Source organism: Gopherus evgoodei, chromosome 11 (assembly GCF_007399415.2).
Source record: "Gopherus evgoodei ecotype Sinaloan lineage chromosome 11, rGopEvg1_v1.p, whole genome shotgun sequence".
Taxonomy (NCBI): Eukaryota; Metazoa; Chordata; order Testudines; family Testudinidae; genus Gopherus; species Gopherus evgoodei.
Window position 1 is genome coordinate 80,081,999 of NC_044332.1, and position 13,368 is coordinate 80,095,366.

The 13,368-nt window shown below is 56.6% G+C and overlaps 1 protein-coding gene across 1 annotated transcript in view; it reads left to right on the plus strand.

The window, feature by feature from the left end:
* Positions 1 to 2,702: 2,702 nt before the first annotated feature.
* Positions 2,703 to 13,368, plus strand: part of DES (desmin) — a 20,466-nt gene continuing 9,800 nt past the window's right edge. Inside the window, exon 1 of the mRNA XM_030580643.1 lies at positions 2,703 to 2,722. Within this exon, the coding sequence (XP_030436503.1) occupies positions 2,703 to 2,722 (20 nt within the window). The remainder of the gene's footprint in view (positions 2,723 to 13,368) is intronic.

Below are 13,368 nucleotides of genomic sequence, written 5' to 3' on the forward strand. Positions count from 1 at the left end.
CCCAGCTTGGGAGCCACCCGGTTCTGGCCAGGGGGAGGACAAAGGGCTGAGCAGAGAGGCCCCCGGTGACCTGACCAGCCGGGGGGCAAAGGACGGGAGAGAGGGGCCCAGGTGGCCTGTTTGCCTGGGACCGAGGACACAGGACAGAGGGGGGCTGTGGGGGAGGGGATATAGGGGGCTAGACGGAAGGAGGGGGCTGCTGGACTGGGACAAGGAGCAGCCGGAGCCCATGGGGACGGGGCTGACACCGGCCAGGTCCGACGCCCTGAGAAGTGCCTATGCTGGGTTCAGAAGGTCAATAAACCTCCTGTTTTGCACTGGCTAGAGATCGAGGGAGGGGGGCATTACTCCCTCTGGGGGTGGAGGCCCCGGGGGCCCAGAGCAAATGGTCTCCCTGGGGGGCCCACGGCAGAGACAGGCCTGCTGGAGGCTCAGAGAGGTGCGGTTCCAGGAGGTGCTGGAGATCAGGGCTTAACCCCCGAGAGAGAGTGGAGCCCCGAGAAGGGATCTCGCACTGAAGGAAGTATTTTTTTTCCACACAGCACATTGTCAACCTGCGGAACTCCTTGCCAGAGGGTGTTGTGAAGGCCAAGACTGTAACAGGGTTCAAAAAAACTAGTTAAGTTCATGAAGGACAGGTGCATCAATGGCTATTAGCCAGGATGGGCAGGGATGGTGTCTCTGGCCTCTGTGTGCCAGAAGCTGGGAATGGGCGACAGGGGCTGGATCACTTGATGATTCCCTGTTCTGTTCATTCCTTCTGGGCACCTGGCACTGGCCACTGTCGGCAGACAGGACACTGGGCTGGATGGACCTCTGGTCTGACCCAGTGTGGCCGTTTTTATGTTCCTCCCATGGGCCCTTCAGAGCAGAGAGAGCCTGGGTCCTGGGAGTCCGTGACAACTTGGTAGCAGAGGATGGTTGGTGGATGCACCCTGTAGGCAGTTGGCTGCAAGCAGGAGTCACCACCCTGCTGGGAGAATGTCTCTGCAAGTGAGGAAAGGGTGCGGAGGCCACTTCTGCAGAGGATGTGTATGATCTGATGGGATTGGATTGGCTGTATAACTTCTGTCCTCCTGACCTTAAGATCTGGTTAGTGAACCGGAAGCCTAAAGACCTGTGAAGAGCAGGTGCGCTGGCAAATGAGTTTCTGAACAGCAGATCTGGAATGGGGGTGACCCATGTCGGGGACTCAGAAGGGGAGTCCCCCAGAGACCTCTCGGAGTGGGGACTCTAAGAAACCCAATCCAGGGTGCCCATGAATGCTGGAGTAGGCAGACTCCTTGTCACGGAGTCCCCGGGCGATGCTCTGGAACTGCTCCCCACCAAGCCAGGCAGGACTTCGGGGAGCCTCCTCTCCCTTGGAGCAGACTTGTTCAGGGCAAGAAGCTCACACGGCTTCACCTCCTGGGTCTCTCCTTGGAGCATTCAGCATCCTCTGCCCCTCCGTGCGCTTCCCACAGCGAGTCCACCCCAGCGGGGTCCTGGGGAAGCCAGAGGGTCCTGCACCCCCACTTTGCAGTCAGACGTGACTCTCAGCCAGCCAGTAACACAGAGGTTTATTCGATGACAGGAACAGGGTCTAAAACAGAGCTTGTAGGTACAGAGAACCGGACCCCTCGGCCAGTCCATTCTTGGGGGGGCAGTGAGCCAGACACCCACGTCTGCCCTCACTCTCCCTCCCCAGCCCCTCCTTTCTGGCCTTTGTCTCTTTCCTGGGCCAGGAGGTCACCTGATCTCTTTGTTCACCTTCAGCTATTCCCTTGCAGGGTGGAAGGGCCCCGGCCATTTGTTGCCAGGAGACAGAGTGCCGGCCATTTGTGCACACTGGAGACTTAAGAAATGCACAGGGGAAAGTGAGGCACCCGCACAGTATTCAGAGGAAACATTAAGAACAGTCCCACTTCATCACACCTGCCACGGGACCTGTGGGACCTGAGGTGTAATTGCTGTGCACAAAAAGGACACCAGGTGGTGCAATGCCCCAAAAGAAAGGAAATCTTGGCCCATGAGAATCCTCAAGGGTTAGGGTGGCAGTGGGAAGACAGTCTGTGATAGCAGCTCTCTGAAGCTGCGCGTCTGTCCATTTGAAGGAAGCAGTCACCCAGCCAGCATCTGGAGCAGAGCTGGCCAGGCAGATGAGCTTCCACCCCAAGCTCAGCAGATAGGTCTGCTTGTGTACCCCGGGCTCAGGCCCCTCTGACCCCCAAGGGGAGCGGACGGGGTGGTCAATGGGGAAACATTCACAGGTGGCGAGGTCCTGGGACCAAGAGACTCTTGTCAGTGTGATGCAGCCCCACCAGCTGCTGAGGGAACATATGACTTGGGTGAAGGTCCCAAATATACAGCCATTTGCCCGGCCACCGGCTCAGATCTCCTGTGAAGAAAGGGGGTGGGTGGGGAAATGACTGATAGCTGGGGTCCTTCAGCACAGCAGCTCTGACATACTCTTGGGTGACTGTCTCTTTAAAACAGGATCCAAATCCTGCGCCAGTAATGGCCAAAGAGCTGAGCCCAGAGGTGGGAAGGCGGAGAGGGCAGGAGCCAGTGAGCGTGTGAATGGCTCTGCTGGGCCAGGAGGAGGGAATTTCCCCTCTGGCTAGTAGCACAAAGGAAGATCTGTGACGCTAGGTTACCTGTCTGCCTGTAGCCAGACCCCTGGAGCTGAGTGTGACGGGGAGAGGGGGCTCACACTGGCTCTGATGCTGGAACTGAAGCAGAGGTTCGCTGCCTGCCCTCACTGGGACACAGGTGCTGAGGTGATGACAGCCGAGGGGGTGGACCCAGATCAAGTAGGGCCCAGTGCATACCTAGCCCTGGGGGGAGGTGGGGGGTCAGACCCCTGGTTAAGGTTCTGTAGCCAGGATACATCTGAAATGGGGGGCCAAAGGGGGCCCCAGTGAGTTTGGGGTGCTCAGTCAGCTACCTGCGGAGGTGCTGATGGGGGATGTATTGGAGAACTGGCCAGATGGCACCCCAGACCACAACCAGTGGGGGCTGGGCTGAATTCCAGACCGAGCACCAGAAGGGTCTCTCCTTGAAAAAGCTGAGGGCCCTTGTGGGCCCCAGTGTTGCATGACCCTGGGGGAAGGACTGCAGGGAAAGCAGCAAAGAATCCTGTGGCACCTTATAGACTAACAGACGTTTTGGAGCATGAGCTTTTGTGGGTGAATACCCACTTCCTCAGATGCATGTAGTGGAAATTTCCAGGGGCAGGTATATAAATGCTAGCAAGCAAGCTAGAGATAACGAGGTCAATTCAATCAGGGAGGATAAGGCCCTGTTCTAGCAGCTGAGGTGTGAAAACCAAGAGAGGAGAAACTAGTTCTGTAGTTGGCAAGCCATTCACAGTCTTTGTTCAATCCTGAGCTGATGGTGTCAAATTTGCAGATGAACTGAAGCTCAGCAGTTTCTCTTTGAAGTCTGGTCCTGAAGTTTATTTGCTGCAGGATGGCCACCTTAAGGTCTGCTATAGTGTGGCCAGGGAGGTTGAAGTGCTCTCCTACAGGTTTTTGTATATTGCCATTCCTAATGTCTGATTTGTGTCCATTTATCCTTTTCCATAGAGACTGTCCAGTTTGGCCGATATACATAGCAGAGGGGCATTGCTGGCATATGATGGCGTATATTACATTGGTGGATGTGCAGGTGAATGAACCAGTGATGGTGTGGCTGATCTGGTTAGGTCCTGTGATGGTGTCGCTGGTGTAGATATGTGGGCAGAGTTGGCATCGAGGTTTGTTGCATGGATTGGTTCCTGAGCTAGAGTTATTATGGTGCGGTGTGCAGTTACTGGTGAGAATATGTTTCAGGTTGGCAGGTTGTCTGTGGGCAAGGACTGGCCTGCCACCCAAGGCCTGTGAAAGTGTGGGATCATTGTCCAGGATGGGTTGTAGATCCTTGATGATGTGTTGGAGGGGTTTTAGCTGGGGGCTGTATGTGATGGCCAGTGGAGTCCTGTTGGTTTCTTTCTTGGGTTTGTCTTGCAGTAGGAGGCTTCTGGGTACACGTCTGGCTCTGTTGATCTGTTTCCTTATTTCCTCGTGCGGGTATTGTAGTTTTGAGAATGCTTGGTGGAGATTTTGTAGGTTTTGGTCTCTGTCTGAGGGGTTAGAGCAGATGCGGTTGTACCTCAGTGCTTGGCTGTAGACAATGGATCGTGTGATGTGTCCGGGATGGAAGCTGGAGGCATGAAGGTAGGCATAGCGGTCGATAGGTTTTCGATATAGGGTGGTGTTAATGTGACCATCATTTATTTGCACCGTGGTGTCAAGAAAGTGGACCTCCTGTGTAGATTGGTCCAGGCTGAGGTTGATGGTGGGGTGGAAGCTGTTGAAATCAGAGAGCACTTCAACCTCCCTGGCCACACTATAGCAGACCTTAAGGTGGCCATCCTGCAGCAAAAAAACTTCAGGACCAGACTTCAAAGAGAAACTGCTGAGCTTCAGTTCATCTGCAAATTTGACACCATCAGCTCAGGATTGAACAAAGACTGTGAATGGCTTGCCAACTACAGAACTAGTTTCTCCTCTCTTGGTTTTCACACCTCAACTGCTAGAACAGGGCCTCATCCTCCCTGATTGAACTGACCTCGTTATCTCTAGCTTGCTTGCTAGCATATATATACCTGCCCCTGGAAATTTCCACTACATGCATCTAAGGAAGTGGGTATTCACCCACGAAAGCTCATGCTCCAAAACATCTGTTAGTCTATAAGATGACACAGGATTCTTTGCTGCTTTTACAGATCCAGACTAACACGGCTACCCCTCTGATACTTGACACCATGCAGGGAAAGAGCCCTGTAAGAAAAGGGATGTGGTGTCAGGAAGGGGCCCCTGAGGGAAAACGGGACCTGGCAGGATGAGGGGGCAGCTGGCGGTTCCTCAGAAGTACCACCAGTGGAATGTGCCTCTCGCAATACATTAGGGGGTCCAGCGCGCCAGGTGAGGGCTGTGCAGAACGTTTACTGCCCCAAAGGTTCACAAGGGTCCACCCCTGGGAGTTGTCTGGAAGGGGAGTGATGGGACCCCTGGATCTGATGAGAGACGAATGGAAGGGGAAGAGAAATGGGATATCAGGATTGGAGTATGAACTCTCATTTCAGGGAAAGCTCACTGAGCCCGTGGGCTTGGCCAGGAAGAGCCTAGCCTGGGCCCGAGGGAAGCAGACGTGTGCTGGCTCCTAATGGACCAGGGACCAGGAGAGGGGTCTCAGCTCAGTGCAAAGGGGCCCGGTGACATCAGGAACCAGCGGAGGGAGGTGAGTCGTGCTGGAGCTGTGGGGTGGGGGAGTGTCCCAGGTGGATATGACGAATCCTTGGTGCTGGGCTGTGTGTGTGGCCAGGAGGAGAAGGGGGAAGATCTCCCCTGAGATAGGAACCGGTGCCTCCTGCTGCAATCAGTTCCCCTCTCTGCCCAGCCCTGCAGGCAGGAAGCAGAGGGGCTGAGATCTTCCCCGCAGCTGCTCTCCTGTCAGCCTGCGCTGACTAATCTAGCTGGTGGGGGGGCAGGAGGAGACGAAAATAACCCTCCCATCAGGTGTCCCCCGTTCAGAGTCACTGGGAACACAGTCCAGGCCCTGAAGAGAGCTCAGAGACATGCTGGCTTTAGGGGTGAACCAGCTGCCCACCAGCCCTGCGCCTCTCCCGTGGTGCTGGTCCCCGAGAAGGTTGGGTGGAGGTGCTGGCCCCCAAGAAGGACGGGTTGATCAGACCTAGTGTGGACTATCGGAATATCAGAGCTGTCACTGTGCCAGGGCTGACGAGATCGTAGACAAGTTGAGGGGGAGGGCTGTTACCTCACTACCAGGGATGTCACCAAGGGCTGCTGACCGGTGCCTTCGGACCCCGATGCTGGGTTGGAATCTGCTGCCATCACCCTGTCACGGAGTCCCCGGGCGATGCTCTGGAACTGCTCCCCACAAAGCCAGTCAGGACTGTGGGGAGCCTCCTCTCCCTTGGAGCAGACTGTCTGCAGGGCAAGAAGCTCACACGGCTTCACCTCCTGGGTCTCTCCTTGGAGCATTCAGCATCCTCTGCCCCTCCGTGCGCTTCCCACAGCGAGTCCACCCCAGCGGGGTCCTGGGGAAGCCACAGGATCCTGCACCCCCACTTCGCAGTCAGATGTGACTCTCAGCCAGCCAGTAAAACAGAGGTTTATTCGATGACAGGAACAGGGTCTAAAACAGAGCTTGTAGGTACAGCGAACCGGACCCCTCGGCTGGGTCCATTCTGGGGGGCAGTGAGCCAGACCCCCAGGTCTGCACTTCACTCCTCATCCCCAGCCAGCTCCAGACTAACAACCCCCTCCAGCCCCTCCTCTCTGCTCAGCTCCTTTCCCGGGCCAGGAGGTCACCTGATCCCTTTGTCTCCAACACCTTCAGCTGGCACCTTTGCACAGGAGGGGCCCAGGCCATCAGTTGCTAGGAGACAGAGTGCCAGGCATTTAGGGGCACTGGCCCTTTGTTCTGCAGCAATCACACACCCTTATTCCACCACCTAGATATTAAGAACTGCCATGGGGACACTGAGGCACCAACACAATATTCAGAGCAAACATTAAGAACAGTCCCAGTTCGTCACACACCCCTATAGGGCTCTTTGGGTTCCTGGTCCTGCCTTTCACCTCATGGGGGCACCTGCCACCTCCCAGCGCTAGGTGGGTCAGTTACTGAGGGGGGCGGGTGGAAGACTGTGCCCAGGCATACATGGATAATTGGAAGAATTGAAGTCCTGGCACAGTCAGGGAACTATGATGTGATTGGAATAACAGAGACCTGGTGGGGTAACTCACATGACTGGAGTACTGTCATGGATGGATATAAACTGTTCAGGAAGGACAGGCAGGGCAGAAAAGGTGGGGGACTTGCATTGTATGTCAGAGAGCAGTATGATTGCTCAGCGCTCTGGTATGAAACTGCAGAAAAACCCGAGAGTCTCTGGATTAAGTTTCCTGTGGCACCTTATAGACTAACAGACGTTTTGGAGCATGAGCTTTCGTGGGTGAATACCCACTTCGTCAGATGCAACTCTTAAAGCCAGCATGTCTCTGAGCTCTCTTCGTCTAGTGGGTATTCACCCACGAAAGCTCATGCTCCAGTACGTCTGTTAGTCTATAAGGTGCCACAGGATTCTTTGCTGCTTTTACAGATCCAGACTAACACGGCTCCCCCTCTGATACTGGATTAAGTTTAGAAGTGCGAGCAACAAGGGGGATGTCATAGTGGGAGTCTGATATAGACCACCAGACCAGGGGGATGAGGTGGACAAGGCTTTCTTCCTGCAACTAGCAGAAGTTACTAGATCGCTGGCCCTGGTTCTCATGGGAGACTTTAATCATCCTGATACCTGCTGGGAGAGCAATACAGCGGTGCACAGACAATCCAGGAAGTTTTTGGAAAGTGTAGGGGACAATTCCCTGGTCCAAGTGCTGGAGGAACCAGCTAGGGTCAGAACTTTTCTTGACCGGTAGCTCACAAACTGGGAAGAATAGATAGGAGAAGCAAAAGTGGATGGGAACCTGCGAAGCAGTGACCATGAGATGGTTGAGTTCAGGATCCTGACACAAGGAAGTAAGGAGAGCAGCAGAATACAGACCCTGGACTTCAGAAAAGCAGACTTTGACTCCCTGGGGAACTGATGGGCAGGATCCTCTGGGCGAATGACATGAGGGGGAAAGGAATCCAGGAGAGCTGGCTGTATTTTACAAGAGCGTTATTGAGGGCGCAGAAACAAACCATCCCGATATGTAGAAAGAATAGTAAATGTGGCAGGCTACCAGCTTAGCTTAACAGAGAAATCTTCGCTGACCTTAAACTCAAAAAGGAAGCTTACAAGAGGTAGAAACTTGGCCAGATGACTAGGGAGGAGTATAAAGACATTGCTCACCATGCAGGGGTGTCATCAGGAAGGCCAAGGCACACTTGGAGTTGCAGCTAACAAGGGATGTGAAGGGTAACAGGAAAGGTTTCTTCAGGTACGTTAGCAACAAGAAAGTGGTCAGGGAAACTGTGGGCCCCTTACTGAATGGGGGAAGCAACCTAGTGACAGAGGATGTGGAGAAAGCTGAAGTACTCAATGCTTTTTTTGCCGTGGTCTTCACAGACAAGGTCAGCTCCAGACTGCTGCACTGGGCAGCACAGCGTGGGGAGGAGGTGACCAGCCCTCTGTGGAGAAAGAAGTGATTCAGGACTATTTAGAAAAGCTGGACGAGCTCAAGTCCATGGGGCCGGATGTGCTGTATCTGAGGGTGCTAAAGGAGTTGGCAGATGTGATTGCAGAGCCATTGGCCATTATCTTTGAAAACTCATGGCCATTGGGGGATGTTATAACCTTATTCCCAGATCTGGACCTTAGCGTCCAAATTATGGGGGTTAGCATGAAAACCTCCAAGCTTAGTCACCAGCTTGGACCTGGTACCTGCTGCCACCACCCAAAAAATTAGAGTGTTTTGGGGCACTCTGGTCCCACTGAAAAACCTTCCCTGGGGACCCCAAGACCCAAATCCCTTGAGTCTCACAACAAAGGGAAATAATCCTTTTTCCCTTCCCCCCTCCAGGTGTTCCTGGAGAGATACACAGACACAAGCTCTGTGAAACTACACAGAGACTCCCCCCTCTCTGTTCCCAATTCTGGAAACAAAAAGTACTTTCCTATTCCCCCCAGAGGGAATGCAAAATCAGGCTAGCAATCCAACACACAGCTCTCCCCTTGATTTCTTCCTCCCACCAATTCCGTGGTGAGTACAGACTTAATTTCCCTGAAGTAAAGAAAAACTCCAACAGGTCTTAAAAGAAAGCTTTATATAAAAAAGAAAGAAAAAATACAAATGTTCTCTCTGTATTAAGATGATACAACACAGGGTCAATTGCTTAAAAGAATATTGAATAAACAGCCTTATTCAAAAAGAAGACAAATCAAAGCACTCCAGCACTTATATTCATGCAAATACCAAAGAAAAGAAACCATAGAACTTACTATCTGATCTCTTTGTCCTTACACTTAGAAACAGAAGATTAGAAAACAGAACTACTTCTCCAAAGCTCAGAGAAAGCAGGCAGCCAGACAAAAGACTCAGACACACAATTCCCTCCACCCAAAGTTGAAAAAATCCGGTTTCCTGATTGGTTCTCTGGTCAGGTGTTTCAGGTGAAAGAGACATTAACCCTTAGCTATCTGTTTATGACAGGGGAGGTCTCGGATGACTGGAAAAAGGCTACTGTAGTGCCCATCTTTAAAAAAGGGAAGGAGGAGGATCTGGGGAACTGCAGACCAGTTAGTCTCACCTCAGTCCCTGGAAAAATCATGGAGCAGCTCCTCAAGGAATCAATTCTGAAGCACTTAGAGGAGAGGAAGGTGATCAGGAGCAGTCAGCATGGATTCACCAAGGGCAAGTCATGCCTGACCAACCTGATTGCCTTCTACGAGGAGATAACTGGCTCTGTGGATATGGGGCAAGTGATGGATGTGATGTATCTTGACTTTAGCAAAGCCCTTGATATGGTCTCCCACACTATCTTGCCAGCAAGTTAAAGAAGTATGGGCTGGATGATTGGACTATAAGATGGATAGACAGTTTGCTAGATCGTCTGGCTCAACGGGTAGTGATCAGCGGCTCCATGTCTAGTTGGCAGCCCTAAAATGAAGTGTGATCCCCCAGGGTTATGAGATGGATGTGATCCATGTTGACAAAAAGTTCAAATATTTTGGTAGATGCGTTGTCCCGGAGAGGGGTACCTGAACTTCCCCAGGTCATGGGCTGAAATGACCCTGCTCAGTTCAGATTTGAAGGGGGGAGAGATGTGACGAAGTGGGGGATGTTCTTAGTGTTTTCCATGAAGCCTGTGTGTGCCTCAGTTTCCCTGTGTGCTGCGTGTGTAACAAGGGGTGGGGGTTTGTTGTTGCAGAGGACCAGTACTCCGGATGGGGCCTCACCAATGTCGAATAGAGGGGAATGATCATGTCCCTTGATCTGCTGGCAATGCCCCTACTTATACAACCCACAATGCCGTTAGCCTTCTTGGCAACAAGGGCACACTGCTGACTCCTATCCAGCGTCTCATCCACTGTAACCCCTACGTCCTTTTCTGCAGAACTGCTGCCTAGCCACTCGGACTCTAGTCTGTAGCAGTGAATGGGATTCTTCCATCCTAAGTGCAGGACTCTGCCCTTGTCCTTGTTGAACCTCATCAGGTTTCTTTTGGCCCAATCCTCCAATTTGTCTAGGTCCCTCTGTAGCCTATCCCTACCCTCCAGCGTATCTACCACTCCTCCCACCTTAGTGTCATCTGCAAACTTGCTGAGGGTGCAGTCCACGCCATCCTCCAGATCATTAATGAAGATATTGAACAGAACCGTTCTCAAGCTTTTGTCCTGGTGCCCCCTTTCACACAGCAAACCTCTGATTGCAACCCCCCCCATTATAAATTAAAAACACTTCTCATTTATTTAACACCCTTATAAATGCTGGAGGCAAAGCAGAGTTTGGGATGGAGGCTGATGGCTCGTGACCCCCCCCCCATGTAATAACCTCACGAGCCCCTGAGGGGTCCCCACCCCAGTTTGAGAACCCCTGGCCTAGCCCCAGCGAGACGGGGTACAGCCGTCACAGAGGTGTCACACTGAAGGGGGGGGCCCTCCCAGGGGCCGTAGGGAGCCGAGGAGCACAAGGCCTTTGAGTCCGTGACAGCCGTCAATGCCTGCCCTCAGCTCCTGGGGCCTGGCAGTGCCCAGCGCCGAGCTGTGCTTGGCCCTGTCTCCCAGAGGGGTGGCACTAGGGCCTGCCTGTGCCCTGGGGAAGGACATAGTGGTGCCCGTGTGTTGCTCTGGGGGTGCTCTGCACTATCTCCTGCCCCTCCGGAGCAGCTCGGGCGTCAGTCACCAGCTGTCCCACTCCCGTGAGCGAAGTTCCGGGAGCTGGTGACTGAACGTCTGGCGGGGCGCCTGGGTTGTTAGAGGCCCGTGGAGCTGGGGGTGCCCCACCTACATCCCCCCAATTCCCGGGTAGTGTGCAGCAGTGCCCCGCTGGGGTTCCAGGAGAGCGACGAAAGCTGGGGGGTTTCCGTGCTGGGAGCTCGCACCAGCTCCTGTGCCCCCGGACTCCCGGCTGCCACGCAGACAACCAGCTGCTCCATGTCCCCCATGGGCCTGGGCAGGAAAACGCCAGCCTCTGGCCCCTGGCCAGGGGACGGGAATAGGCCAAGCAGGGGCCCGAGCGTCACAGTCAGCTGGCACAACAGCTGACACGGCACTGACGGCCCCCCGGAGCCAGGGCCTGCCCAACAGCTGCGGGGAGACCCCAGGGCTATGGGGCATTGGGGTCAGCGCTGACTGAGAGGGGAGAGCCCCCCACCGAGCCCCCTGCAGTCCAGCGCCCCCTAGCGCTATGGGGCATTGGGGTCAGCGCTGACTGTGAGGGGAGAGCCCCCCACCGAGCCCCCCGCAGTCCAGCGTCCCCCTAGCGCTATGGGGCATTGGGGTCAGCGCTGACTGCGAGGGGAAAGCCCCCCACCGAGCCCCCCGCAGTCCAGCGTCCCCTAGCGCTATGGGGCATTGGGGTCAGCGCTGACTGCGAGGGAGAAGCCCCCCACCGAGCCCCCTGCAGTCCCAGCGTCCCCTAGCACTATGGGGCATTGGGGTCAGCGCTGACTGCGAGGGGAGAGCCCCCCACCGAGCCCCCGCAGTCCCAGCGTCCCCTAGCGCTATGGGGCATTGGGGTCAGCGCTGACTGCGAGGGGAGAGCCCCCCACCGAGCCCCCCGCAGTCCAGCACCCCCTAGCGCTATGGGGCATTGGGGTCAGCGCTGACTGCGAGGGGAGAGCCCCCCACCGAGCCCCCTGCAGTCCAGCGCCCCCTAGCGCTATGGGGCATTGGGGTCAGCGCTGACTGCGAGGGGAGAGCCCCCCACCGAGCCCCCTGCAGTCCAGCGCCCCCTAGCGCTATGGGGCATTGGGGTCAGCGCTGACTGAGAGGGGAGAGCCCCCCACCGAGCCCCCGCAGTCCAGCGTCCCCTAGCGCTATGGGGCATTGGGGTCAGCGCTGACTGCGAGGGGAGAGCCCCCCACCGAGCCCCCCGCAGCCCAGCGCCCCCTAGCGCTATGGGGCATTGGGGTCAGCGCTGACTGCGAGGGGAGAGCCCCCCACCGAGCCCCCGCAGTCCAGCGTCCCCTAGCGCTATGGGGCATTGGGGTCAGCGCTGACTGCGAGGGGAGAGCCCCCCACCGAGCCCCCTGCAGTCCAGCGCCCCCTAGCGCTATGGGGCATTGGGGTCAGCGCTGACTGCGAGGGGAGAGCCCCCCACCGAGCCCCCCGCAGTCCAGCGTCCCCTAGTGCTATGGGGCATTGGGGTCAGCGCTGACTGCGAGGGGAGAGCCCCCCACCGAGCCCCCGCAGTCCAGCACCCCTAGCGCTATGGGGCATTGGGGTCAGCGCTGACTGAGACGGGGAGAGCCCCCCACCGAGCCCCCCGCAGTCCAGCGCCCCCTAGCGCTATGGGGCATTGGGGTCAGCACTGACTGCGAGGGGAGAGCCCCCCACCGAGCCCCCCGCAGTCCAGCGCCCCCTAGCGCTATGGGGCATTGGGGTCAGCGCTGACTGCGAGGGGAGAGCCCCCCCCGAGCCCCCTGCAGCCCAGCGCCCCCTAGCGCTATGGGGCATTGGGGTCAGCGCTGACTGCGAGGGAGAGCCCCCCACCGAGCCCCCTGCAGCCCAGCGCCCCCTAGCGCTATGGGGCATTGGGGTCAGCGCTGACTGCGAGGGGAGAGCCCCCCCCGAGCCCCCTGCAGCCCAGCGCCCCTAGCGCTATGGGCATTGGGGTCAGCGCTGACTGCGAGGGGGAAAGCCCCCCACCGAGCCCCCCGCAGTCCAGCGCCCCCTAGCGCTATGGGGCATTGGGGTCAGCGCTGACTGCGAGGGGAGAGCCCCCCACCGAGCCCCCCGCAGTCCAGCGCCCCCTAGCGCTATGGGCATTGGGGTCAGCGCTGACTGAGACGGGAGAGCCCCCCACCGAGCCCCCCGCAGTCCAGCGCCCCCTAGCGCTATGGGGCATTGGGGTCAGCGCTGACTGAGAGGGGATAGCCCCCCACCGAGCCCCCCGCAGTCCAGCTCCCCCTAGTGCTATGGGGCATTGGGGTCAGCGCTGACTGCGAGGGGAGAGCCCCCCACCGAGCCCCCTGAAGTCCAGCGCCCCCTAGCGCTATGGGGCATTGGGGTCAGCGCTGACTGCGAGGGGAGAGCCCCCCACCGAGCCCCCTGCAGCCCAGCGTCCCCTAGCGCTATGGGGCATTGGGGTCAGCGCTGACTGCGAGGGGAAAGCCCCCCACCGAGCCCCCGCAGTCCAGCACCCCCTAGCGCTATGGGGCATTGGGGTC